Below are 27,869 nucleotides of genomic sequence, written 5' to 3' on the forward strand. Positions count from 1 at the left end.
ATAAATACAGCAATGTAAGACCTTTATATAAACACCAAAATACACTCAAAACCACAAAACAACATTCAAACAGTATTGCAAAAACACCCAGCACACAAAGATAGATAAATGGTATACATTTTCCAGCAATATATGATTCAGTCTTTATAACGTTCGCTGTTGTAGAAAGTTAAGGTGATTGTGAAAGTCAGATGCAAGTCTTAACTGTCTTTAATGAGTCAAATGATGTGGAGGTTTGATGGTAAATGAAACCCAATGAAGTAGACGACCATCATCAAACACATAGTGTTCCCGTCAAAGGAAGTCCGTAGCAGGAATCAAACTGTCCAGTGTAGCCTCATCCAGCCGTCAACCTCGGAGCGGTCCTCAATCCCAATCCTCAATCTGGCTAAATCCCAACCAGGACCACAAATATTCGTTCAGCGGACACAGAAAAGTCCTTGTTTCCCAGCCAGGACTTTGGCTGTTTCTCAATTCCAAGAACGCAAAGAACAGACTTGCGTTCTCTTTGAGACTGGTCTTGCCAGGCGACCTTGAAAGAACGAACTCGGAAGGACGCGAGAACACAGAACGCATCTTTATGAGAATTGAGATGTGCTGCGATGCTGCGCATCTCGGCAAATACAACACAACATCACAAACATATGTCACAACCTATTAAACATTTCTTTCATATTATTATAGACATTGTTTTCATAGTTTATATCTTTTTTTATTTTACCATGTGTATTTATGAGTAGCCTATGTGTTACCTATGTTTTGTCAATGTTAAGATTCTTTTTACAGTTTTTCTGAATTGCTAAGACACATTTCTTGAAACCTGCTCTCCTTTTCTCTAAACTGTGAACACAAAACCCAATTTTCAAGCTACATTCACAAAACCTCTGACTCCTCTTGCAAAACCAAACATTTGACCCAAAACCATTTTAACTTTAATCAAAATCACTCACTACCGTCAAAAACCACACAAAACCAGCTAATGTGCAAACACAACTTAGCAACCATTACACACTACATAAATAAATGGAAAACACTGTGGGATAGCGGGAATAATTTTATTCTTGTACTCAGATTTAAACAAAAATAAATAAAATAAAGCTCTTAAAAAACTGCAGCAAAAAAGAGAAACAAAAATTATGTTAAAAAAAGAAAAAAAAAAGAGACATGTTTACAGCATTTATTCTGCCTCAGGATCACGCCTCTCTGCTGGGTGAGGCCACAGGACTTCATCCACGTCACATGCTATATTCTCCCTTGCAAGGCAACGGGGAAAGAATCCTTTAGCATGCCGAATCCAGCCCTGGCAAGATTCCACGCTGATGTCGCCACATGCTCCAGTCATTGCTTGAATTAGGTTCTCCTGTGTGTAAGGGTTATGGTCATACACTTTCCATCTCCATGCCGAGAAAAACTCCTCGATAGGGTTTAAGAAGGGAGAGTATGGTGGAAGAAAGACATTAATAAAATGCTGCTCATTTTGAAACCAGTCGCGTATTCTCGGACCACGGTGAAAGCTCACATTGTCCCAAATGACAACATACATGGGACGCTCCGCCTGCTCGCGCTCCCTCTGCTCGAGTAGAGCACCCCGTAGACCATCCAGGAATGTTAGTAGCAGTTCGGTGTTGTATGACCCAACAGTAACATGACTGTTGAGAACCCCATAGCTGCTGATGGCACCACAGATGGTTATATTTCCACCACGCTGGCCAGGCAGTTCAATAATGGCACGTTGACCTATCACGTTGCGACCTCTTCTTCTCCTTTTGGCTAGATTGAATCCAGCTTCATCCATGAAGATGTATTCATGAGGCATAGCCATTGAGTCAAGCTCAAAGATTATCTGTACACAGTGAAAACTACATTTAGTTCCATAAATGACACAGTAAGATGTATATATGTGCTGCTTCCCAAACTACACAGTACTTTCTAGTACTGAGTTTACTTACTTGCACATATTGACATCGTAGCTCTTTCACTCTCTCACTGTTTCGCTCAAATGGTACCCGATAAACTTGTTTCATCCTTATCTTGTTGCGTTGCAGGACACGATCAATTGTTGACAGACTCACACTATTTATTCCCTCGAAATGTACGTTGTCTTCTACAATCCGCTGCTGTATTTCATGCAGTCGAATTGCATTGTTCTGACGGACCATATCCACAATAAGTGTCTCCTGGTGTTGTGAGAACATGCGTGTCCTTCCACCCTCACGAGGCCGTCTTTCAATTCTGTAAAAAGAACCCCATTTAGTTAGAAGTATACACATACACACACATTTTATTCAGTAAATGTTTTACAGTTTTTCTCAGTCGCTTTGGTGCATTTCTCACATCACTATTTACATTTGCACAACAGTTAATGCAGTTCTCAAAACAATTAGTACAAACTGCAAAACCTAGTTGATAACCTGCAAAAGCGTATCACTTGCTCAAAATGGAGAGCTCATTCCTCAAAAGCAAGTATTCATATCAATGAAAGTGTCAGTGTCATCAAGATGAAAAGTCCTGACACCATTGTTTATGAACAAGATAGTCAAATGGCTTTGTCATGTTTTCATTATGACAGTTCACTCTGTAAATGTTTTCCAATGCAAAAAAGTCAGATCTTGGTGACACTACCTGAGAATGCTCAAGACAGCACTATATACTATTTGCACAGCCATTTGAAAAATACAGTAAAGTTACACATTACTGTATTTAGTGAGGTAACTGAGTACAAGACTGAATATGTATGTTTCACATTTTTACTGCATATGCTCTTTGCAATTCTAATTTGTTCACAGCATTGTGCAAAAATACACCCTTATTTACAACAAACATAAAGTCCCTTTGGGTAGAGCTGTGCACAACTGGAAACAATATTGCAGTACATATTGGAACTGAACATACATAGTACTGTAATCATTCATGCACATCCAGACGTTCCTCTCTGTCTGGCCACATAATTTCATCTACATCACAGTGAATATCATCTCTTGCAATGCAGTGAGGAAAGTATCTCCTCGAGTGGCGATTAAAAAAGATTTTTAAAAATGTGTAAAATTTGCTTGACAGATTTTGACAACTAGTTCAACATTTTTGTATGTAATGACTCAAGCAATGAAATGAGGACTACTAGTTTTATATGGAATGACTATTCAGCATTGACAAGTATAGTTAATTTTGACTGACATGACATAAGCAAATGATAATGTTATAAAACAGCAGAGAGTTGTATGAAAGCAATTGATGCATGTCCAAAAGCATTTGCAATTTGTTGGAAGGAATGAGAAACTGCTACTATGATGTGCACAAATGACTAAATGTTGTGGAGGTTGAACTAAATGATGTTTTATTAACAAAGTTCGGGAGGAGCAGGTTCAGATAATGAACCAAATTATGCACAGCTGGAGATTAATCAGTAATCAACTCAATGACAGAGTATAAATTCACAGCAGACCTATCTCTGTTCATTGAAAGTTTGTCAGCATCCCTCCTCCACCCCATCTCCTCACTTCCAGTTCCATCTACACTTCCCAACTGGGGGGAGTACTCTGGGTTCGGGCCTAACTCCGAGCTCGGAGCCCTCCCCCCGGACAGCACGCCAAATACGCATAAACTTATTGTACTAATTATATGTAGATGTGAACTCGTGAACTGTTGTGCAAATGTAAATAGTGATGTGAGAAATGCACCAAAGCGACTGAGAAAAACTGTAAAAACACAGTACCATGGAAAAGTTATGTCTCATTGTCCCCTTTCTGAGACAAGTATACTTTATCTGTTTTCTTCTCTGAAGGTCCGGATTATAGAAGCCACTGAGAACCTGCTTAGGTTTGGTTGCACACGTTACCCTGCCTCCCTCATAATCATGCCACGCACCAGAACATGATCTATAACAGTTGCTCGAATGTCATTTGAAATGATTGATCTGCTTGGTCTTTGTCCTCGCCCACCACCTCTGACACAGACTCCTCTTCCTCTTCCTCTTCCTCTTCCTCTGTTCTGCTCCATTGTTGGATCAACTCATGCCATTTGCATCTGACTAGGCTTAAATACTGTTTTCTAATTGTGTGCACTGATTGGACACATGTGTTTTCAGTTTTGAGTGGTAGTGTGTAAAGGATGAGAACAGTGTGTTAGTTGTGTTTAACTTCTGTAGCCTGTGTGCACCATTCTGGGTACAAGTGTATGACACTGCAAAGTTGTGTTCTGTGTTTGAGAATGTGTTTAGAGTTTTGGTAAATGGGCGATTCAGATTCGCAAATTGTGTCCTAAACAGATGAATAGTGTTTAAGATTTTGACAACAGTGTGATTGATTTGATAAAAGAGTTTTGGCAGTTGCCAGTTTAGTTTTTACAATGGGATTTAGTGTTTTAGCAATTCAGAAAAACTGTAATATGCCAATAAAAATACTGCCGCTTTCTTAAGGTCTTTATCACTTTATTAAAATGATGCAAAAGAGACCGCCAAATGTAAACTTTCACGAGCTGTCACGTATTTCGAGCTTGCAGCGGGAATCTCTTAAGTGAGAACGAGAAGTTTAAAGCTTACAGGCTTCCGTACGTCGACTGCCCGCAACGTCTTCTGGAATTTTTAGCGGTTCACTTCTCTCAAGTCTGCATTTGATGCATCCTCGATATCAAGGACACATCCGGGCACTTCATGCGTCCTCTGTACTTGCGTTCTTGAGTATTGGAATTGAACTTCGACGGTTGATGATGACGTAGTACGAGGACACAAGATCACTGAAGAACGCATATTGAGAAACAGCCTTTGTTTGACCAAGGAGGTCAGCCATGATAACTTCTTCCACTGCTCACCTGTCTCTTCATCTGAGCACAGAGGTCTCACTAATACCCCTAGTGGTGAGGAGTGTAATTGCATTAACTGACAGGTGTCTGTTACAACAGGAATAAATTACATTTTAAAATATATTAAAATAGAAAACAGTTATTTTAAATTGTCATAATATTTAACAATATTACTGTTTTTTTGTTGTTGTTGTTGTTGTATTTTTAATCAAAGAAATGCAGCCTTGGTAAGCAGAAGAGACTTCTTTTTAAAAGCTTAAAACATGTTGACAAACATTTTTGACTGGTATTGTATATTAGAAATAAATGGGACGTAAATTCTCTGTGCCTTTGATTTCAGAAGAAGCAGAAGTAGGACAGCGCCGATGGTGGCTGACCCGACCCGGACACACATTCGCTCTGCCACCGTGGACTTTAATTTAAAGGTGAGTGAGTCGTGTGTGTGTTTATGATGTGTTGTTGATCATCCACTGAGTTGAAAACATCAATGAACATGTGACACGTCATACAGATGTGGATTATTTCTTTCTCTTCTTCTGAAGGACGGTGTAATAATATCGATGGTCAAGTTGCGTGAAGAGGTTCGATGTAAAAACTACTCTAAACCTTTGGCTACAATTGCAGAGCATGAGGCGAGTGACAGTGGTGAGTCAGATATAATAACTCACGCAGACACGAGTCACACAAGCATCAGAAGTTAGAGAGCGGACACTCGAATAAATAAAGGTTGTTTATTGCCATCTGTGGTTCCATGAAGAGCCTTTAAAATCACCAGTTCCACTGGTTTCTTTATAAAGTTCTTTATAAAATGCTCTTCACACTAAGAAAAAATAGGTTCTATTAAACCCTCTGGACCGAATTATTATTATTATTATTATTATTTTTGTCAATGAAATGAATGTACTATATTTTAGTTTGATAATGTTTTTTATTTAATATTTTGTATTTTTAAGGTTTTTTTTTATACTAAATTATATTTACGCTGTATTTATAATCCATTTATTGACTTTTTGAGCATAGACCTGAAAAATTACATTAAAATACTTAAACTGTGGTAAATCTTAAAAGTTTTAGAGCAACAGACTGAAGTTTGATCTCTGTTCAAAGACGACACTTGGCAGATTATTGCTGAAGTGAAAAAAGTTAAAATAGAGAACGCCTCGGTTACGACTGTAACCTCGGTTCCCTGTAGAGGGAACGAGCGTTGCGTCGAGAAAATGACGCTGTGGGAACGCTTTGCGTGATGACGTCTTGAAGCACATGTAAAATCAGTCCAATGGTGTGGCGGAACGTCAGAGGCGGGTGACGTCACGTACCAGGAAACTATAAAAGCCGGCCCAAAACAGAAAACGAAAGCTTCGTAAAAGTCTGAAGTCGAGCTGACAGGCATGAAGGAGATATGGCAGGGCGACGCAACGCTCGTTCCCTCTACAGGGAACCGAGGTTACAGTCGTAACCGAGGCGTTCCCTTTCAAGGGAACTCCCGTTGCGTCGAGAAAATGACGCTGTGGGAACGTCTATACCAACGCCTCCATAGCTACAAATGTCTGTCCTGTGTGAAATCCGTAGAGCAGCACTAGGAAGACAAAACATGAGACCCTGGAGCAGAGTCTAGATCCAGAGAGTAAAACCTGACGAAAGTGTGCGGTGAGGACCAGCCTGCCGCATCACAGACGTCCTGTAATGAAACTCCTGAAATAAGGGCCTTAGAGGCCGCCATACTCCTCGTCGAGTGCGACCGGACAGCCAAAGGAGAAGGCTGCCCAGCCGCCTCATAAGCAAGTGAGATAGCCTCGACCACCCACTTGCTCATCCTTTGCTTAGACACCGGGCCCCCTTTGTTAGGGGACCCAAAGCACACAAATAATTGATCACTTTTACGCCACAGGGCAGCTCTGTGGACGTAAGCGTCTAACGCCCGCACAGGGCAAAGCAAATTATTAGCCTCCTGGTCAGCATTTTGAAAGGGAGGAGGACAGAAAGCCTGCAGAACAATAGGTCTAGCCACATTAGTGGGGACCTTGGGGACATAACCCGGTCTCGGATGAAGGAACGCTTTAACCATACCCGGAGCAAACTCTAAGCATGACGGAGCCACCGACAATGCTTGAAGATCCCCTATTCTCTTAAGAGAAGAAATAGCCAGAAGGAAAAGAGCTTTCAGAGTAAGAAACTTCTCAGGAACCTCCTCAATGGGCTCAAAGGGGGCCTGGGATAAGCCTTGTAGCACAAAGGACAAATCCCAAGGTGGCACCCTAGAGCGAACTGCAGGCCTCAGCCTCCAAGTGCCACGAAGGAAACGAGATACCAGAGGGTCTTTCCCCACAGACATTCCACCCAAAGGAATGTGGTAAGCACCTATGGCCGCCACATAAACCTTTAAAGTGGACGGGGTCAGACCTGCAGTGAACCGGTCCTGCAGGAACTCCAGCACTGTACCAATTGGGCAGTGGACTGGGTCCAACCGACGGTCACTACACCAGGAAGTGAATACTCTCCACTTCAGGGCATAAAGTTTCCTCGTGGAGGGAGCTCTGGATTGTAGAATGGTCTCAACAACCTCGGTTGAGAGACCTGACTCTATGAGCTGGGCCCCCTCAGAGGCCAAGCCCACAGGTTCCACAGTTCTGGCCGAGGGTGAAATATCGAGCCCTCTGCCTGGGACAGAAGGTCCCTCCTGACGGGTAACTCCAGAGGATGCCCGTCGAGGAGGGACACAAGATCGGGAAACCATACTCTGCCCGGCCAGCGCGGGGCTATAAGAAGTAGATGGACCCGGTCCCTGCGAACTCTTTCCAGAATTCCCGGGAGCAGAGCAACTGGGGGAAAGGCGTACAGACGTAGCCTCGGCCACGTCTGTACCATAGCATCCAGTCCGAGAGGAGCTGGATGCGTGAGGGAGAACCAAAGTGGACAGTGAGACGTCTCTCGAGACGCAAACAGATCCACTTGTGCTTGGCCAAACTCCCTCCATATCAGCTCCACCACCTCGGGGTGGAGCCTCCATTCCCCGGGCCTCGGCCCCTGCCTCGACAGAGTGTCTGCTCCTATATTCTGTACCCCGGGGATGTAAGCTGCCCTGAGTGACAGTAACTTCCCCTGGGACCACAAGAGGATATGGCGTGCCAAGTTGGATAACGGGCGCGAGCGCAAACCCCCTTGGTGGTTGATATAGGCGACTACCGATGTGTTGTCCGTATGTACTAACACATGGTGCCCCCTGAGATCTGTGATAAAGCTCCTCAGAGCCCGGAAGACAGCTAACATCTCTAGGCGATTGATATGCCAGGAACGATGATGGTCTTCCCACAGACCTTGAGCCGAGCGACCCTCCAGGATCGCTCCCCAGCCCGTGAGGGAAGCATCCGTCGTTAGCAATTTGCGACGACAAGGAGCTCCCAACACTGGGCCCTGGGACAGGAACCAAGGCTTCTTCCACATAACCAAGGCACGTAGGCATCGCCGCGTGACCTTGATTGTGCGAAATGGGTTGCCCCTCGGGGAAAACCCCCTGGTCCTGAGCCACCACTGCAGGGGCCTCATGTGTAGCAGTCCAAAAGGTATCACGTTGGAAGCTGCTGCCATGAGACCCAACAGTCTCTGGAACTGTTTGACAGTGAGTAGCTGGCCTAGCTTTACACTTTTCACAGCTGCAAGGATGGAATCTATCCGTGGCGGTGACAGGCGCGCCTGCATCGACACAGAATCCCAAACCACGCCTAGAAAAGTGGTCCTCTGTAATGGAGAAAGCACACTCTTCTTGGCGTTCAGCCGTAACCCCAACTCTTTCATGTGGGCGAGAACAACATCTCGATGTTGAACCGCCATCTGATGCGAATGAGCTAAAATCAACCAATCGTCGATGTAGTTCATAATGCGAATACCCTGGAGGCGCAGTGGCGCCAGAGCTGCATCCATGCATTTGGTGAAAGTGCGGGGTGATAAAGCTAGGCCGAATGGAAGAACTCGATATTGGTATGCTTTGCCCCCGAAAGCAAACCTCAGGAACTTCCAATGACACGGACGGATGGATATGTGGAAATATGCGTCCTTGAGGTCTATCGTGACAAACCAGTCCTCGGACCTGATCTGTGGCACGATCTGCCTCAATGTTAACATTTTGAACTTGAGCTGCATGACTGACTCGTTCAGAACTCGAAGATCTAAAATGGGACGCAATCCCCCGTCCTTTTTTGGAACTATGAAGTACCGGCTGTAAAACCCGGTTTCCCTGCTGGAGGGAGGTACATATTCTATGGCCCCTTTCTCTAACAGAGTGTTCACTTCCTGTTCCATAACCAGAACCTGCTCGGGGCCCACCACTGTGGGCAGGACCCCCATAAACCGAGGTGGGCGTTTCTTGAATTGTATCTGATACCCTTTTTCCACGGTCTGCAGGACCCAACGAGAAACATTTGACAGTAGCTTCCACGCTGTCAAAGATTCTACTAGAGGTACCAGCCTCTCGAGACTGGTTTCTGGATTTTGTTGCTGTTAAGTAGTCGGTTCGACGCCCTGTAACGGCGAACCGGCAGGGAACGACCGAACAGACTGCTCTAGCACCCTCCTCGGAGGGGGCGGGCATCCCGAGGCCACTACGTTTCCGGGTGGACCTTGAGATATGTGCTCGCCGGAGACCGCTGCGCCCTGTAACACCAGAGGTGGCAGGGTTGGCAGAACGGTCCCCTGAGGGCACCGAAGAGGGACGGGCACCGTAAAATGAGGTGTTAACCGCTCTACTTCGGGGGGGACTACCCTCATTTGTCCTGGGTCCTCGGACGTCAGGACTTTTTCCCAGCAGCCTTCTTGGCGGTAATAACGGTCCGCAGATCCGTTCTACCCCTCGAAGACTGCTGGGTTTGAGCGCGCCCTCCGTGTCCCCGAGGTTTTTGTGGGGGAGCACGGGAGGAAACGCTCTGTTTTTGAGTGGCACGGTGCTCAGCGCTCTTTTTAGAGGAGTGAGGCTGCTCCCGCTCAGCAGCCTCATAGAAAGAACGGCGGGGGAGGAGTTTCTGCAATGCAGCTGCCTGTTTAGCAGCTTCCTGAGATTTAGCTACTGCACAGTTTACTGCATCGCCAAATAAACCCACAGTGGAAACCGGAGCATCTAAAAGAACATGTTTTTCTTTCTCTTTTATATCACTCAGGTTGAGCCACAGATGCCTCTCAGTGGCCACCAGGGCTGCCATAGACCGCCCGATTGATTTAGCGGTCTCCTTGGTGGCCCTGAGAGACAAATCTGTGGCTCTGCGTAGTTCAGCCACTGTATCGGGACCAATTCCCCCGCCCTCCTCTAAATCCCCCAATAATTCTGCTTGATATGCTTGCATAATGGACATCGTATGCAGACACGCTGCTGCTTGACCAGCGGCTGCATAAGATTTATGAACCAGGGATGAAGTATATTTTACTGGCTTAGAGGGAAGTGAAGGAGCTTTCAGGGAAGATGCCGTTGCTGGAGAGAGATAGCTCGCAAGCGTCTCCTCCACCTTCGGCATCTCCCCATAACCATAATCTTTATATTTCTGAATAGATGAATAATGAGATGTTTGTGGTGCATATACTCTGTATGAAACCGGTTTTCCCCACGATCTCGACACCTCGGTGTGGAGATCGGGGAAAAACGGCAGGCTTCTTCGCTGAGGCTGAGCACGAGATGGCAGGAAGCGTTCGTCGAGCTTACTTTTCGAGCGAACGTCCTGCCTATCCTCTGGCCACTCAATAGAAAGTCTGTCAACTGCTCTAGTAATAACATCGAGCAGTTCCTCAAACGCATGAGACTGAGGTGGCGAATCCTCAGACTCAGCTTCAACACTCACAACATCCAACTCCTCAGAGCTGGACAATTGCAGTATTGGTGCCTCTATCAGGGGGGAAGAAACCGCAGCGCGTGCTTCCGCACCCTGATGAGAGGCACTGGATCTGTCAGATTGATGCTGAGATAAGGCAGAGCCCGTCTCAACATCCACTGACAGATCCATTTGCGAACCCCAGGTCTGAGCTCGCCGCCGAGCATCAGCCGCGGCGGGACCCGAGCCCTGGGGAACGTGGTCGGGATTGAACCGAGCCAAACGGGATCGGAGCGTACGCAATGGAAGCGCACAGCAATGCTCACAGTCACCACCCTCGAGTGCTGACTGGGCATGCTCCTCTCCCAAACAAACAACACAAAGAGTGTGTGTGTCACCTCCCGTTAAATAACGCGGGCAGGGATGGACACACACTCGATACTGCTGCTTGCTCGCCATAACTGAATCAATATATATATATAGAGACAGACAACACCAAATAACAAGGACAGATTTCAACACAGAGCGCAACTGAAGACTCAGAAAGCTTTCGTTTTCTGTTTTGGGCCGGCTTTTATAGTTTCCTGGTACGTGACGTCACCCGCCTCTGACGTTCCGCCACACCATTGGACTGATTTTACATGTGCTTCAAGACGTCATCACGCAAAGCGTTCCCACAGCGTCATTTTCTCGACGCAACGGGAGTTCCCTTGAAAGGGAACTTAAAAAAAGTAATAGAGTTTTACATATGTATTGTTATGAAAAATTCACAAAAATACTATTTACATTTTTTTTATGAAGTATATATTTTCAAAATCAAGTTTTACTCTAAAACTGCAAGAAAATCAAAGCCATAAATCTAAACAAGTTGTGTTCTAAATATGAGGTTGATATCTCAGAATAATGATCTTTCAGTGAGAGTGTGTTCGGCTGCAGTACCAAACGCTTCCACTAGAGGAAATTCTTCTGCCATTATTTTCCAATGCGCTCATGTTAGACGCTGAGAAGCACAAGTGCGACTATTTTTTACAGGACCATTTAACCTTTTCGAATCACGTCCATGATACAGTATATATATATATATATAATTTTTTTTTTTCACAGCAAGTGCCAAAACCGTTACTAAGTTTCGTACAATTTCCATCAAGTAAAAAAAATTTAATAAAACAATTTCGGTCAAAAATGACCAAAGAGCAGAAATGATCACTGAAAGTTTCTTTAATGAAAAAAAATATATAATAATAAAATTATACTCCATTTTTTCCCCAGTGTACCATCTTTATTGATCCTAAAATAACATTACAATCAACCATTCAGATTTGATGTGAAGTTTAGGCTTAAACCCCGGATCAGTGCTTCTACGTCAGTGTTATTCACCTCTGAGTTTAGGGATAGGATACGGTGAGGGTCAGAAGTACAGTAGGACTATGTTTTTGTACAGGAAAACGAGTCTCTTGAGCGATCATTGCCTGACATTGTGCGTGTGTTTGTGTTTCAGTAGTGAAAGTGGCTCCTCCTCAGAAAGTGGAAGTTCGCGGGCTCAACGCTACTTGGACTGTCAGTTTTAAACACACGTTTAGAGAGTTTGAGGTCCAGTACAGATCCGCTGCTCAGAGCTGGACGGTGAGCACGTCGCCCTCATTCACCACAACAAAGGGGTTTTGTTAATCGCTTACACACGATTTCTCTAAACTCAAAACACACACAACATGCAAAAACCTCAACAAAGCTCTTGTTTTATCATCATAACTTTATATACACAAACCAATGATTCACTCTTACACACTATGAGTGTGATATTGCTCATAAATATCAGAGTATATGAAACAGCTCGATAAATAAGAGTAAAGATATTGTTTGATCCTTGAAAACCAAAAAAGTAGTGCTTGAAAAGTCCATTTTACAGTGTCTGTACGAACTCTGTGTTTTGCAGAGTTTGTTTTACATTTGCAAACTGAGCATAAAGCAAATACATGCTTGCAGTTTTGCAGACTTGATCTGAAGATACACACTCAAGTGTGTAAGCGATTGTAAAACTAAAGTGCAATGGTTAAAGACAGAAGATCTTGAGATGCAGATTCAGAACCCCCTCACAGAAACGCTTGGTTCTGTCCGTGTGTGTGTAGGATGTGAAGTGCAGACCGACTGGAGGAACTAGTTTGAATCTTTCAGAGGATGAGTTGGTCTTCCAGCAACAGTACGTGATCCGGGTGAGAGTCAAGCTTACACTTCCCAAATCGATCTGGAGCGACTGGAGTCAGGAGTACAGCTGGACATCTGAAGTGGGCCAGCTCCCCCCCGCACCAGGTGACACACACACACACACACACACACACACACACACCTCCCCGACTGCACTGACACTATGGGCCCTATCATACACCAGGCGTCGCGCGACGCAAGTGTGTTTTGCTAGTTTCAGCCCGACGCAGTTTTCATTTTCACGTCCTGTGCCGCGATGTTTATATAGCAAATGCATTTGCGCTGATCTATTCATCCTGAGCGGCGGGTCTGAGAACCAGGTGTGTGTTCAGTGTGTGTTCAGTGTGTGTTCAGTGTGTGTTCTGTGTGTGTTCTGGCGCATTACTGGTGTGTTGCTATTTTGAGGAACTGAAATGAACTCTGAGCCATTGACCAACTTGACCTGGTCTAAAGTCAATGGCGCAATATTTATTTTTGCTATTTAAAGGACGCGTTAGTAATGTGCGCCTACAGGCGGGTCCACAACACACACACACACACACTGCTTATTACACACACACTGCTTATTACACACACACTGCTTATTACACACACACTGCTTATTAGACACACACTCTGCTTATTACACACACACTCTGCTTATTACACACACACACACACACACACACACACACTGCTTATTACACACACACTGCTTATTACACACACACACACACACACACACACACACACACTGCTTATTACACACACACTCTGCTTATTACACACACACACACACACACACACACACACACACACACAGAGACACACACACACACACACACACACACACTGCTTATTACACACACACACACACACACTGCTTATTACACACACACTCTGCTTATTACACACACACACACACACACACACACAGACACACACACACACTGCTTATTACACACACACACACACACTGCTTATTACACACACACTCTGCTTATTACACACACACACACACACACACACACACACACACACACACACACAGAGACACACACACACACACACACACACACACACACACAGAGACACACACACACACACACACACACACACACACACACACACTGCTTATTACACACACACACACACACACACTGCTTATTACACACACACTCTGCTTATTACACACACACACACACACACACACACAGAGACACACACACACACAGAGACACACACACACACACACACACACACACACACACACACACACACACACACACACACACACAGAGACACACACACACACACACACACACATACACACACACACACTCAGGTGCGCTGACACTAACTCTCAGACGCTGTGTGTCCTCAGATGTCTCTGGGATCCTGACGCTGGATTGGTTAGTCGCAGGATTCACACTGACAGGACTCGCTCTGGTTGTCGTATCGGTCTGTACTTTTCTCAGCCAATGCAACAGGAGCAAGAGGTGAGAGATAACACACACTCCTTCACCACACTACACACACTCCGTCACACACTACACACACTCCGTCACACACTACACACACTCCGTCACACACTCCGTCACACACTCCGTCACCACACTACACACACTCCGTCACCACACTACGCACACTTATCAAAAATAACCATAAGAATAACTATAATGACAACATTTACTGTTAATAATGATAACAATAAATATAATGATAACTATAATGATTACTGTAGTAATAACTATGATAAAAAAAAAAGATAATAACAATAACTATACTGATAACGATAACTATGATAATGATAACTATATCAGTAATTGTAATGATAACCATAACTATAATGATAACAATAACTAAAATAATAACTATATTAATGATAACAATCAATATAAAGATAACGATAACTATGATAATGATAACGAAGAATATAATGATAACTATAACAATAGCTATAAAGATAAAAATAATAACTATAACTATAACTGTAACAATAACTTTGATTTTATTCAGTGAGAACAAAGACATAAAGCTCGCTCAGCCGCGGAGGAACTCCTTCTGCAACTAATGTGAATCAGAGCAGAGAATGAGTCTGTGATCTGTGAGAGACACCAAACCTCTTGTTCATGAGTGACCTTTCACCTTTCAGCCTCAGGAAGAAGTGTTCCCTGGACATTCCGGATCCCTCCAAATTCTTCGGAGATCTGAACTCTCAACACGGAGGGAATTTCACGGTGAGTCTCGTGCGATCAGATAATCAGTTCTGTTCATGCGTGTTCATCATCACACACCATCACACACTGCTGGTTCATCATCACACACTGCTGGTTCATCATCACACACCATCACACACTGCTGGTTCATCATCACACACTGCTGGTTCATCATCACACACCATCACACACTGCTGGTTCATCATCACACACTGCTGGTTCATCATCACACACCATCACACTCTGCTGGTTCATCATCACACACCATCACACACTGCTGGTTCATCATCACACACTGCTGGTTCATCATCACACACCATCACACACTGCTGGTTCATCATCACACACCATCACACACTGCTGGTTCATCATCACACACCATCACACACTGCTGGTTCATCATCACACACCATCACACACTGCTGGTTCATCATCACACACTGCTGGTTCATCATCACACACTGCTGGTTCATCATCACACACCATCACACACTGCTGGTTCATCATCACACACCATCACACACTGCTGGTTCATCATCACACACTGCTGGTTCATCATCACACACCATCACACACTGCTGGTTCATCATCACACACCATCACACACTGCTGGTTCATCATCACACACTGCTGGTTCATCATCACACACCATCACACACTGCTGGTTCATCATCACACACTGCTGGTTCATCATCACACACTGCTGGTTCATCATCACACACCATCACACACTGCTGGTTCATCATCACACACCATCACACACTGCTGGTTCATCATCACACACTGCTGGTTCATCATCACACACTGCTGGTTCGTTGAGTCTGGTTTCTCACAAGGCTTTGTCTCCATTCTGTCACTGATGGAGTTCTGGTGCCGCTGTCACCAATAATAATAAAAATATAATAAAGAAAAAAAAAATCTGTTGAACTCAGTAGGTTCATTCACTGTTTATTCGCGATTGTTGTGAAGAAAAAGAATAGCATCCACTGTTGAAGGCTTCAGGCTCGGTAATCAAATCAAAACTCTTTCAAAATGCAGCTTTTCCTGAAGTATTGGGAACTTTTAGTAACTCCAACTTCTCCCTGATGCTCTGCATGGTCAACTGTCGCCTAATGCATTGCACGCGTGTCGCGTTACTCGCGTGATCGCATATTGCGTTGCATTTTTATAATATTATCAATATAACAATATTTCATACAGTAGCCTGCGCTCTGCACATATATTATGGGCACGATGAAAGGAGAAAAGCTCAATGAGGCCGAGTCCGACCAAAGCCCAATCTGTAAAAAAAAAAAAAAAAAAAAAAAAAATTGACCCGACTGCTCTCAATAAGTGACAAAATAATGCCAACATTTTCCTATTTACATGTTGTGATTTGTATAGTCACAGCGTGTACAAATAACATGGTCACATATTCTCAGAAGGCGAAGCACTGCTACTTGTGCGGAGTGATTTGCTCGCAGCACCTAAGAAGCCCGTGGTGAGGAGCAGAGAGTTCCTCAGAGTTGGAGTAAATCACTCCACCCAAGTAGCAGTGCTTCGCCTTCTGAGAATATAGTTCCCAGTATGTATACGGTTAGAAGATGGCTGTGTCTCATGTGACCTTGTTATTTGTACACGCTGTGACTATACAAATCACAACATGTGAATAGGAAAATGTTGGCGTTATTTTGTCACTTATTGGGAGCAGTATGCTAGCTGGAGCCATTTACCTCCAGTCTTTGTGCTAAGCTAGGCTAGCGGTGGGTGTGTCAGACAGAGTTACGGCACGCACCGAGATGAGAAGGGTGTGTGTGGACTTATCTAACTCTGGGGGATACGGGGAATAAGATAAAGTCCCAAAAAGTCAGCGTGTTCCTTTAAAGGTACAATATGCAAGAATTTTTGCCGCTAGAGGGCGCTACATTCCAAACAACAACAACGGCGTAGCTTGATGACGATGTGAAGGAGCGTGGAATGATGGGAACTGTCGTTTTAAACTCCACCGTGGATGTAAATCAGTCAGACGGGAATCGAAAAATCATGTTCATGGATGAGGCTAAGTTCTGTTTTTATAAATGTTGCGTTTAATGACATGCTTTTAGTGGCGAGGCTGGCGTGGTTCAGCGCGGTCTGTGATGGGAGAGAAAAGAGACGAGCAAGTAGGTCAAGTGCAAATGCACCTGTGTCTTATTGCAGTGATCGGCGTGGAGAGACCGCTTATAAGCCGCGCTGGAACGAGAGAGAGACTGGAGAGAAAATTGGACGCAGAGGAAGAAAACCGGTGGATCCGAGCTCTCATTTTTGAACTGTTTTGTGCCGTCGCGGTTGCCACAGTGAATGCGCGTTGTGCGCGGCTTTTGTTTGTTTTGCTTTATTTTAATAAAGTACGAGTCCCAGTCACGACGACGCGTCTTCTTCCTTCCTGACTCTTAAACCTCATCACACTATTATTTCATTAAAATGAATTAACCGCAAGAAAAGTAAGGTTTAATACTTCATAGATGTTACTGTATTTGTTGAATTCATTGTTGTGATAACGCTGCGCAGTTTTACATGTTCTAAACAATTGTTGTAAAAGTACATTCGAACATACCCACATCATTTGCCAAAATACTGATTAATCTTTATGTATAACACATGCTATGTTTATTTACATGGCCATAAACACCAGACGTGATAAACAATGTCAATAAACTAAACACAAATCTAAAGCAATAATACTTTCCTTACATAAACATAACTATTACCGAATGCTACATTTGGAAAATATAAAATTAAGCATGCTTTGTCGACAGAACCAGCAGCAATCGGTAAAGAATAATTGTGTCCCATAACGACTGCAAGAAACAAGCTAAAGTTTGTAGCTTGATAGACGCTACAACTACAACTTTCGCATTTGTCCAGGACTCCACGCAGTACGAGCGGAAACCGAGGGTAACGCGGATATGACGCAATTGACTGGCGACTCCCAGCTCTCCCCTGCTCTAACGCCCCGTTTCCTTGGTTAAAATCACAATTTTCTCACGATTTAAAAATAGTTGGAAACATTTGGGATATTGTAAGTAATCAACTTAACAAAATATATAACACTGGCCTTGAGATTTTGGGATATTTTAATGCAAAATTCTTACATATTGTACCTTTAATAACTTTTTTACATCAAAATGAAACATCAATGAACTTACTTAAGCTGGACTGTGACGCTATTTTCTTCCAGATCTGCTGTGCTGCAGAAACAAACTTTAGGGGCTTTCGCATCGGGTAGTTCTAGGAACTAACAGTCCTGTCTAATATGTTATTTATAGAACTGTTTTACTTAGAAAGACAGTAATGAAGAGTTATTAGCGTATGCCGTGTGTTGATGTCCAGTGTTGCTGAGCAGAAATACATAATCATGTTTCTCTCGGTCCCTCAAAGTAGTGTTGAGTTCTCTCCTCAGCGTAAAGATTAAGAGCTCCATCTATCACAGTTTTCCATGTTCGAAGAGTTCGTTTGTGGAGTAAATATATAGGGTATAATCTGTGTTTACACAGCCTTCTTTTAATTATGGCGTGCGTTCGGCCAATCAGCGAACACTAACATCACTGTTGATCCTATAGCGCTGGTTTAGACAGACTCTGAAGTAGGAGTAAATTAGTTCTTCCAAAAGGAGTTCCTTGTAACTAAAATAGTTCCCAGTTCCTGCGGTGCGAATATCAGTGTACTTCCACCACTAGTTCTGGGAACTATGAGAAGGTTCCACCGGTGCGAAAGCCCCTTGTGTTGCATTATTGTCCTGTTATCACTGGAAAGCTGCTTTAAAACAATCTGCATTGTAAAAAGCGCTACATAAATAAAGCTTAAAACTGTTCTCTCCAACAGTCTTGGCTGGGGCCGCTTTTATCGTACGAGAGCTTCATCAAAGTGGACACGGAGTGTGTGAGTCCCGTCGAGGTCCTGAAGCAACCGGACGCCGGTGATTCCCGAAGCTCGCACAGAGACAGCGACGGCCTGCAGGACCGATGGGAAGGAACCAGCAAATCCTCCAACTTCTCCAACTCCACCTACTTTCTGTCCCAGAGTTCGAAGGGGCCGATCGACACCCTGGAGCCCTGCTCGATGGACTCCTCCTACGGGCCAGCGGGGGGCGTCAGCGGCCCGGACCCGGTCCACGCTCACGACACTCACGACTCTCAAGAGAAGGAGCTTGAGCTCTCTGTGAAGACCCTGGAGAAGCTCCGGCAGGACACGCAGAGCCCAGATTCGGGTTTCGCGGGCGGGGGCGAGGACAGCATGGAGGAGTCGGACCTCCCCAGTCCTCTGGCTTTAAACCTGACCCGTCTCCTGCCTCGGGACCTGCCGGCGCCTCATCCCTTCATGCACCCGCTCCTGGGCTTCGAGCACACGGCGGGTTTGAGCTGCGTGTTTCCAGGACTGTTGGACCTAGACCTTCAGAGCCCGTGTGGGATGATCGAGCCCTCGAGTGGCGATTACATGCCAGTGAAAAATGTGCAGAATTAACGTTGTTGTTTACAGTTCAGACTGAAGAGATCGTGAGTGATCAGGACTCACTGAGCTTGAGTTGAGGGTTAGTGTACAAACAGAAACGCTCAGGGCTTGACATTAAAGGTGATATGTTATTCTCCTTTTCACAACATGTAATATAAATCAATGGTGTCTGACTGATGCACTTTCAGCTCAAACTACCAACCATATGATTTATTATAGCTTGTGGAACTGTGGAAAGCCACTAGCAACAGCGACTGGAGAGCGAACGAGTTAAAGTCAAACTCTGGAAACGGGGCATATGTCTGTGCAACATACGATTACATTTTTTGTTCTGCCATCATCTACTCACCTTCATAACTGAACACAGAAGATGTGTCTAGCTGCTCTTGTCCATTCAATGAACATAGCTGTAAAGAGTTTAAAGACTAGGATTATATGGACCTCTGCTGTGATTCTTGTTCAGTGTTTATTTTGCACTTTCATTGCGTGTAAAAGAGCAGCGTGAACATTCTACTAAACATCTTCTTTTGTCTTCCAAATGAAGAAAGTATAAGTCATACAGGCTTGTAATGACATGACGGTGAATAAATGACGAGAGAAGTTTAACTCTTTCCCTGCCAGGGTTAAGAATATTGATGAAAACTTCCATCAATGGCGGGGAAAGAGTTAATTTTTTACTGTTTCTTACTCATCATAAAGTCTTGATGTTTACCATGGTTTTCTGCCTGACTAATACGTTAAAGAAGGAGACTGACATGATTGGATCTGCTTCGGTCTGCTCTCGTATCTACATGTGGAGTCACACCTGATTTCAATCCGTTTGTCACAATGACTGTGTGAACGCAAAACCAGGTGAAGCAAAAAGGACAGTTTCCAGTTTCTTTCCACTAAGATTCAACCGTGCAGTTTACGTTACAAACCTTTTAAAAACTAGCTTTTCAGAAAACGATATAGTTTAGAATGAGAGGATTTATCATATTTTGCACCCTGTATGTTATTGTAATAATATATTATTTTAATTTATAGGATGTTCACCAACAGTGACATTCATGCTAAAGTTAAACAAAAAACACAAAACTAGAAGTAAAACTCTTTTGATTGTCTTGACACAGTCATTTATCAGTGTTATTGTCCTTTTGTTAATTATGTTTTCAAATGCAATTTCATATTTACATGCATATATTGAAAATGGCACCTGCTATTTGGAGGAATGTAAGAGAAGTCGAGTGTAAGAACGACTTCAGTTTGCTGCTAATTAATATATTAAAACATTTATGCTCTGATTGGATGTGTGGATGTCTGGGTTTCTCTGATTGGATGTGTGGATGTCTGGGTTTCTCTGATTGGATGTGAAAAGCTTTCTTATCTAATTACCAACTGAAATGACTTTTTACAGGAGTGATGTGAGAAGTTGCTGACTTTATATATATTAATGATTTCAGAATTTTCAGAAGTAAATACTTTTTCATGGCACTATATTGCTTAAGTATAAATGGGACTAGTTTACGATGAAAATGCTAGTAATGAAAGAATATATTTTATATATATATATATATATATATATATATATATATATATATATATATATATATATATATATATATAAACAGTAGATGCTTAAGTACTCAAATAAACACATCAACCACAGAAAACAATTTTTTTAAGTATTTTTCTTTCAGCATGATATACTGTGATATGAATGGCTACATATTTTAAATGGAACAAAATGTATAGGTTGCAACATTTGAACACATCATTTGTCCTTGAATCTACTTCTGTCCAAAAAAATGCACTAATAAAACTGGGAAAGCCCGTATGTTGATCATATCCCAGAGGAGCGTCATCTGCACACAGGTGAGATCCGACCTGATGACGTCACGCAGGTGCGTTGCGCAGGGAGCGCGCGTTGCTGGGCGGTGACTGTTTATCATAAGAGATCCGTTATTAATATTCTCATTTTACATAAACGCAGCATCTGAGCAGGAGACGCGTTTATATGAAAACTGTGGCTTTAGTGTCCACGCACTGTCCTCATCAGCAGATCTACTTCACTATTGATCCGCAACGGACTTCGGACTGACAAACACAAGCGTTTCCCTCAGAACATGTGTGAAGAACCGAACATGTGTGGATTCTGAGTCGTGGAGAAGAACCACCCGAATCAGGACTGACGGAACCGAAGATGGACCCGAGATAACGGTTCGGGCGATGATGGAGCTCGGAAACGGGTTCAAAGCGGATTCGAATCAAGACTGCGACACCAACACTGTGAGAGAGCCGCATGTTCCCCTCAAATAACACACATAAAGGCATTGCACGACAAGAACTGAGAAGTTATTTGAGAAGAATATGTGAATATTCGTGTTTATACACAGGAATCGCGCGCCGATCCGGATCCGTCCCATAAAAGGAGGAGCTTCCCGAAATGGCTGATTGGCCTCATCTTCCTCATCATCATCTTCATCTCGGCTGGGTCTGCATGTGTTATCTGGTACTTTCTGGGTGAGGAAACAGTCACACATGCGTTCAGCACAATATAGCGTCATCTCTGCTGGAAAATGTGAATTTCCTGCTAAATGTGAACATGTTTAGAGAGGATTTTAGCACAGGATGATTATGCATCATCCATCATGATTACTGCATTATTGCTTTAATCAAAACATTCTATGTGCATTTATGAATTTTTGACTAAATGACAGAGAAATCAAATGCCAGAATTCCAGTCCTGCTGAATCACACTATATAATCATGTGAATTATGTACAGACCTTTATTTGTCAGTTAAATGTTGTCAAAGATATCCATATCCAGCATGATTCTGCTCAGCAATGATAAATAATTAAATGTTCAATTTATGTTTCAAGTGTGCATTAAATTCAGAGAATTAGTACGGGAAAAAAATCGATGGAAGCTTGTTTCCGCCACAGAGTAAAAAATAAAAAAGGTAATTGTGACTTTTCATCTCACAATTCTGACTTTATAACATGCAATTGGGAGATATAAAGTCAGAATTGCATGATATAAAAGTTGCAATTGCGTGTTATAAAGTCAGAATTTTGCAAGAAATAAAGTCAGCAATTGCAAAATTCTGAGATATAAAAGTCATAATTGTGAGATAAAAGGTGCAATTAACCTTTTTATATATTCTGTGGCGGAAACAAGCTTCCATAGTTTCCTGATGTGTTTGGAGTGAGAAAACACAGATGAACGAGAGTGTGATGAAACACTAGAGAAACAACTGCGTGTTATAAAGTCAGCAGCAGCTCAAGCATACAGTGAACAAGGAACATTCTCAAAGTTATGAACAGTAACATTTATAGAACATTTGTTCAGATTTGTCTGGTCTTTAATTCTGTTCTCAAAACATTGACATTATTCATAGTTTTATTTCTGAAATGTTTAGGGGCCGTTTACACTCCACTTCACCAGCTAATAACTCTTCGACAGCGATGCCATCGAAATATACAGAGCTACTGCAAAAACTGAAATTCAAAGACAAATTTTTAAAGATGGCTGCGCGCTTGTTTCTCTGGCGTATAACGTCTATAGGTGTGTGTGTTTCTTTACAAAGTGACACTGACATCGCCATCTACTGGTCTGGCAGCAGAATACAGCGGTTTAATCAGTTCGCGGATCCTTGTGAACGGGATCGTTTTGACAACATTTTCTTCTGTACACGGAAAACGCAAAGGAAAAACGTTTTCATTTTTAGTACAAGGTTGTCATGTAAACAAACCCTTAGTTGGACGTTCGTCTAACATTTTTTAAATGTTTCTACTTGTTTCAGAACGTTCAGAGAACATTCAAAAGTAACGTTCCATAATGTTTGAAGAATGATACAATGTAACATTCCCTTGCATAACCAAGAAAAAAAGTGTTTAGAACATTTAAATAACTGGACGTTTTTGAACATTCAGAAATAATATGTTTATAAATTAATGGGAACATTAGCCAAACATTCTTAAAACATATGTCGTTAGCTAGATTCAGAGTGACAGGTGTCAGTCAAAAACCACAGAAACATGAACACAAACTTTCTGAGTGCTCCGAGTGAGTGTAACCTTTAGCCACCCGTCTCACGTTCTCTGTGTGTGTGTGTGTGTGTGTGTGTGTGTGTGTGTGTGTGTGTGTGTGTGTGTGTAGAGTACAGGGTCTGGGTGCTGGAGCCGCGGGTGATTCAACAGTACACGGCCAGTGTTTCCATACTGAATAAGAACTTCTCTGTGAGCCTGACCAATCATGAGAGCTCAGAGTTCAGAGCCGAGGCGACGTCTGTGCAGAACATGGTGAGGAAACATAGCCTGTGTGTGTGTGTGTGTGTGTGTGTGTGTGTGTGTGTGTGTGTGTGTGTGTGTGTGTGTGTGTGTGTGTGTGTGTGTGTGTGTGTGTGTGTGTGTGTGTGTGTGTGTGTGTGTGTGTGTGTGTGTGAGTGTGTGTGTTTTAAGACTGTGTTGTAAGAGCTAGTAGCAGTTAGATTCAAATCAGAAAAGACGGTTCAGACAGACGGGGTCATCGGGTCATCGGATGCAGAAGTAAAGTTGAAAAAAAGCAGTTGCGTATGATCATTTAAAGAGACACACACCGAAACGGGTCGCTGTGAACAGAGCTGTTTTTGAGGAGGTAAAACCAGTGTTGTTTTACACAGCCATTGAGGAATTTTTACCAAAGTATGTTACAAACTTTACATGAAGACCCTGAAGAATCACACCAACTTGTGGAAAATGGAGATCCGATGACCCCTTTAATAAAGAAATCAGGGGCCTCATTTATAACCGTTGCGTTGCACAAAACTGAAAGAGCCGTACGACACTTCACACGCATGAGTTGTGATTTATAAAGACAAACTTGACGGGAAAATTTGCGCAAACTCTGATCCATGCGTACGAACATTCTGGAGACGGAGCAGTTTGGCGACACCGATGGAGATCTGAGGAACTGATGAAGGAAAAGCACTTTAAATCTTCTTTATGAGTCCTAATCATAAATACAGTGCATGTTCACAATAACAGTTGAAATACATAAAATAATGATTTAAACTATGTTTTACATCTGATATACACATTTAGATTAAATATGTTTTTCTCATTAACAGAGTTAAGCACTTAAATTACATGAAATCATTACAGAGAAGTTACAACATTTTTTATATTCTAATAAATAGAAGTATTTGTAGTGTATGCGATGCTTTTGAACACTTTTCCTGGGGCATGCTGTGTTTTAATGTTTGATTAGCACATGATAATAGCAGAACTCATGATCTGAGAAAACATTTTCGTGCAAATAATGATCAATAATGTACAATAAGGCCTATCAGTTTCCATTAAAAATATAAAGCAATTAAAAATACAATTTGGCCAGTGGAAAAGATTGAGAAAAACTTTCTCTGAAATGTATTTTATACTATTTGATTTATTGATTCAAAAACAAGGCAAGGATCGGCTCCTAAATTATTTTTAGCAATGTAATGTGATGCACATCCGTATCTTATATTTTCCTAATCTCTTGTACCGTTAAACATGGTATCACGTGGATGAATATGCACATGCAAATGATATGCAAATGATGATATGTATAATAAAACGAGGCGTCGTACGCTCCAGATATGGTTATTCTGAGGTGGAGACGTACATGCGCACAATCTTCTGCTGGCTGGGATTTGTAAAGGGAATTTTGCACGGTTTTATAAGTCTGAATATTTTTTGGCATACGCCATTTTTGGCTTTCGGGCGCACGCATACTATTAGTGAGGATCCTACGCACGTTTTATAAATGAGACCCCTGATGACTTGTTGTAAGTCTAGTCAGAAATTCCATGCAAAATGTAGCTGGAAGCGGATCAACCGGCATGCTTTGGTCTGGTCAAGCTGAGCCTAGAACACGCAACACACTTATCATCATTATATCATGACTCTTTGACAGGTTGAGAAGCTGGTGAAGTCCACAGATCTGTCCAGATACTTCAACTCCACTGCGGTCTTCGCCTTTGGGTGAGGAAGCCGTCGCTGGTGTTTCATGAGCGATCTGTGCAGAACCTTCACGTGTCTTCTGGTGTTTCATGAGCGATCTGTGCTGAACCTTCACGTGTCCTCTGGTGTTTCTGCAGGGAGGGCAGTGTTGTGGCTCATTTCTGGCTGCGCCTGTCGGTTCCCGTCAGTCGTGTGGAGACGGTGAGCGTGGCGAGACTGAACGAGAGTGTGTTCAGAGAGCTCCAGCGCTTCACTGACGCTCAGCAGATCTGCAGATACGAGGGTTTCCAGCTGCTGATGTCGTCGCTCAGCATCACCGGTGACTCTCATCAGACCACACATGTGTCGTGACTTCTGCTGCATTTCTGTTCACTTGTTTTTACTGCTTTGTGTTGTTGTTTTTTTACTTTCCAGAAACCAGCCCCAAAGTTATAGATCTTTTTCAAGCCACATTTGGTATGATTTTTTTTCTTTTTTCTCTTTTTTGTTGTATTTTGCTGTGAATGTTTTTCCCCTAAACAATCATTTTGAGGTTTTAATTCACTTTCATGTGTTGTAAATCAGTTTTGAAATAATGCAGTGGCATCAACAAGTAGTAATGCCTGAATATTATTCATTAGATTTCTAAATATCAGATCAAGTGTCATTTTAAATTCACAATTGCGAAAAAAATTATTCTGAATTGCGAGAAATAAAGTCAGAATTGCGAAAAAATAAAGTCAGAATTGCAAGAAATAAAGTAAAAATCGAGAGATAAAAAGTCAGAATTGTTAGAAATAAAGTAAAAATTGCAGATAAAAAGTCAGAATAGTGAGAAATGAACTCAGAATTGCGAGATAAAGTCAGAATAGTGAGAAATGAAGTCAGAATTGCGAGATAAAGTCAGAATTGCGAAAAAATAAAGTCAGAATTGCGAGAAATAAAGTAAAAATCGAGAGATAAAAAGTCAGAATAGTGAGAAATAAAGTAAAAATTGCAGATAAAAAGTCAGAATAGTGAGAAATGAAGTCAGAATTGCGAGATAAAGTCAGAATAGTGAGAAATGAAATCAGAATTGTGATATAAAGTCAGAATATTGAGAAATGAAGTCAGAATTGCGAGATAAAGTCAGAATGGTGAGAAATAGTCAGAATTGCGAGAAATAAAGTAAAAATGTTATGCAATAAAGTAAGAATTGCTAGATAAAAGTTCAGAATTGCACGAAATAAAGTAGAAATTGAGAGATTAAAAAGTCAGAATTGAGAGAAATAAAGTAAAAATTGCAGATAACATTTACATTTACATTTAGTCATTTAGCAGACGCTTTTGTCCAAAGCGACTTACAAATTAGGACTAAATTAAGCGAGTCATCGTGAAGAGGCAAAAAAAACAACGCAAGAAGTGCTCAAAATACGAAGTTCAGTCATTGTTCAGAGTAGCATAAGCGAGGACATAAGGCAAAAGGAAAGGTAGCATATAAAGGAAGGTTTTTTTAATTATTTTTTTTATGAGGATAAGTGCTCACGGAAGAGAAGGGTTTTCAGTTGTCTTTTGAATGTTGCCATGGATTCTGCATTCCGGATGAGGGTGGGGAGAGCATTCCACCAGCATGGAACTGTGAATGAGAATGTTCTGGAAAGTGATTTTGTGGCTCTCTGTGATGGAACCACGAGACGTCGAGATAAAAAGTCAGAATAGTGAGAAATGAAATCAGAATTGCGAGATAAAGTCAGAATGGTGAGAAATAGTCAGAATTGCGAGAAATAAAGTAAAAATTTTGTGCAATAAAGTAAGAATTGCTAGATAAAAATTCAGAAATGCAAGAAATAAATTAAAAATTGCAAGAAATAAAGTCAGAATTGCAAAAAAGAATTGAGAGAAAGAAAGTTAGAATTGCAAGAAATAAAGAAAAAATTGTGAGATAAGTAAAAATTGCGAGAAATTAAATAAAAATCGAGAGATAAAAAGTCAGAATTGCGAGATAAAAACTCAGAATTGTAAGAAATAAAGTCAGAATTGCGAGATAAAAAGTAAGAATAGTGAGAAATGAAGTAAAAATTGCAGATAAAAAGTAAGAATGGTGAGAAATAGTCAGAATTGCGAGAAATAAAGTAAAAATTTTGTGAAATAAAGTAAGAATTGCTAGATAAAAATTCAGAATTGCAAGAAATAAAGTAAAAATGGCAAGAAATAAAGTCAGAATTGCGAGAAAGAATTGAGAGAAAGAAAGTTAGAATTGCAAGAAATAAAGTAAAAATTGTGAAATAAGTAAAAATTGCGAGAAATTTAATAAAAATCGAGAGATAAAAAGTCAGAATTGCGAGATAAAAACTCAGAATTGTAAGAAATAAAGTCAGAATTGCGAGATAAAAAGTCAGAATTGTAAGAAATAAAGTCGGAATTGCGAGATAAAAAGTCAGAATAGCGAGAAATGAAGTCAGAATTGCGAGATAAAGTCATAATGGTGAG

At 42.1% G+C, this 27,869-nt stretch overlaps 2 protein-coding genes and 2 long non-coding RNA genes across 7 annotated transcripts in view; 3 read left to right on the forward strand and 1 right to left on the reverse strand.

Annotated features, from left to right (window-relative positions):
• Positions 1 to 20,739, forward strand: part of LOC309473909 (interleukin-2 receptor subunit beta) — a 35,167-nt gene extending 14,428 nt beyond the window's left edge. For 3 of the 4 annotated variants that reach the window (XM_082136168.1, XM_082136167.1, XM_082136169.1), the window contains 7 exons: positions 5,138 to 5,222; positions 5,340 to 5,442; positions 12,085 to 12,209; positions 12,713 to 12,893; positions 14,152 to 14,266; positions 14,923 to 15,007; positions 18,830 to 20,739. In XM_082136168.1, coding sequence (XP_081992294.1) covers positions 5,138 to 5,222; positions 5,340 to 5,442; positions 12,085 to 12,209; positions 12,713 to 12,893; positions 14,152 to 14,266; positions 14,923 to 15,007; positions 18,830 to 19,468 — 1,333 coding nt within the window. In that variant the 3' untranslated portion in view covers positions 19,469 to 20,739. The remainder of the gene's footprint in view (positions 1 to 5,137; positions 5,223 to 5,339; positions 5,443 to 12,084; positions 12,210 to 12,712; positions 12,894 to 14,151; positions 14,267 to 14,922; positions 15,008 to 18,829) is intronic. The other variant, XM_082136170.1, reaches the window with a different exon arrangement.
• Positions 15,743 to 16,757, forward strand: LOC309474027. Its single transcript, XR_014197192.1, has 2 exons — positions 15,743 to 16,378; positions 16,516 to 16,757. It is a non-coding gene; the product is annotated as an uncharacterized lncRNA (long non-coding RNA).
• Positions 16,287 to 18,819, reverse strand: LOC309474011. Its single transcript, XR_014197176.1, has 2 exons — positions 18,109 to 18,819; positions 16,287 to 16,843 (listed from the first exon to the last, which is right to left on the reverse strand). It is a non-coding gene; the product is annotated as an uncharacterized lncRNA (long non-coding RNA).
• Positions 20,740 to 21,056: 317 nt separating the features above from the next.
• Positions 21,057 to 27,869, forward strand: part of tmprss6 (transmembrane serine protease 6) — a 40,554-nt gene continuing 33,741 nt past the window's right edge. Inside the window, 6 exon segments of the mRNA XM_082136135.1 lie at positions 21,057 to 21,724; positions 21,832 to 21,958; positions 23,599 to 23,741; positions 25,375 to 25,442; positions 25,559 to 25,740; positions 25,836 to 25,877. Of these exon segments, the coding sequence (XP_081992261.1) occupies positions 21,665 to 21,724; positions 21,832 to 21,958; positions 23,599 to 23,741; positions 25,375 to 25,442; positions 25,559 to 25,740; positions 25,836 to 25,877 (622 nt within the window). The 5' untranslated portion in view covers positions 21,057 to 21,664.

Source organism: Leuciscus leuciscus, assembly GCF_965113295.1.
Source record: "Leuciscus leuciscus genome assembly, chromosome: 14".
Classification (NCBI taxonomy): domain Eukaryota; kingdom Metazoa; phylum Chordata; class Actinopteri; order Cypriniformes; family Leuciscidae; genus Leuciscus; species Leuciscus leuciscus.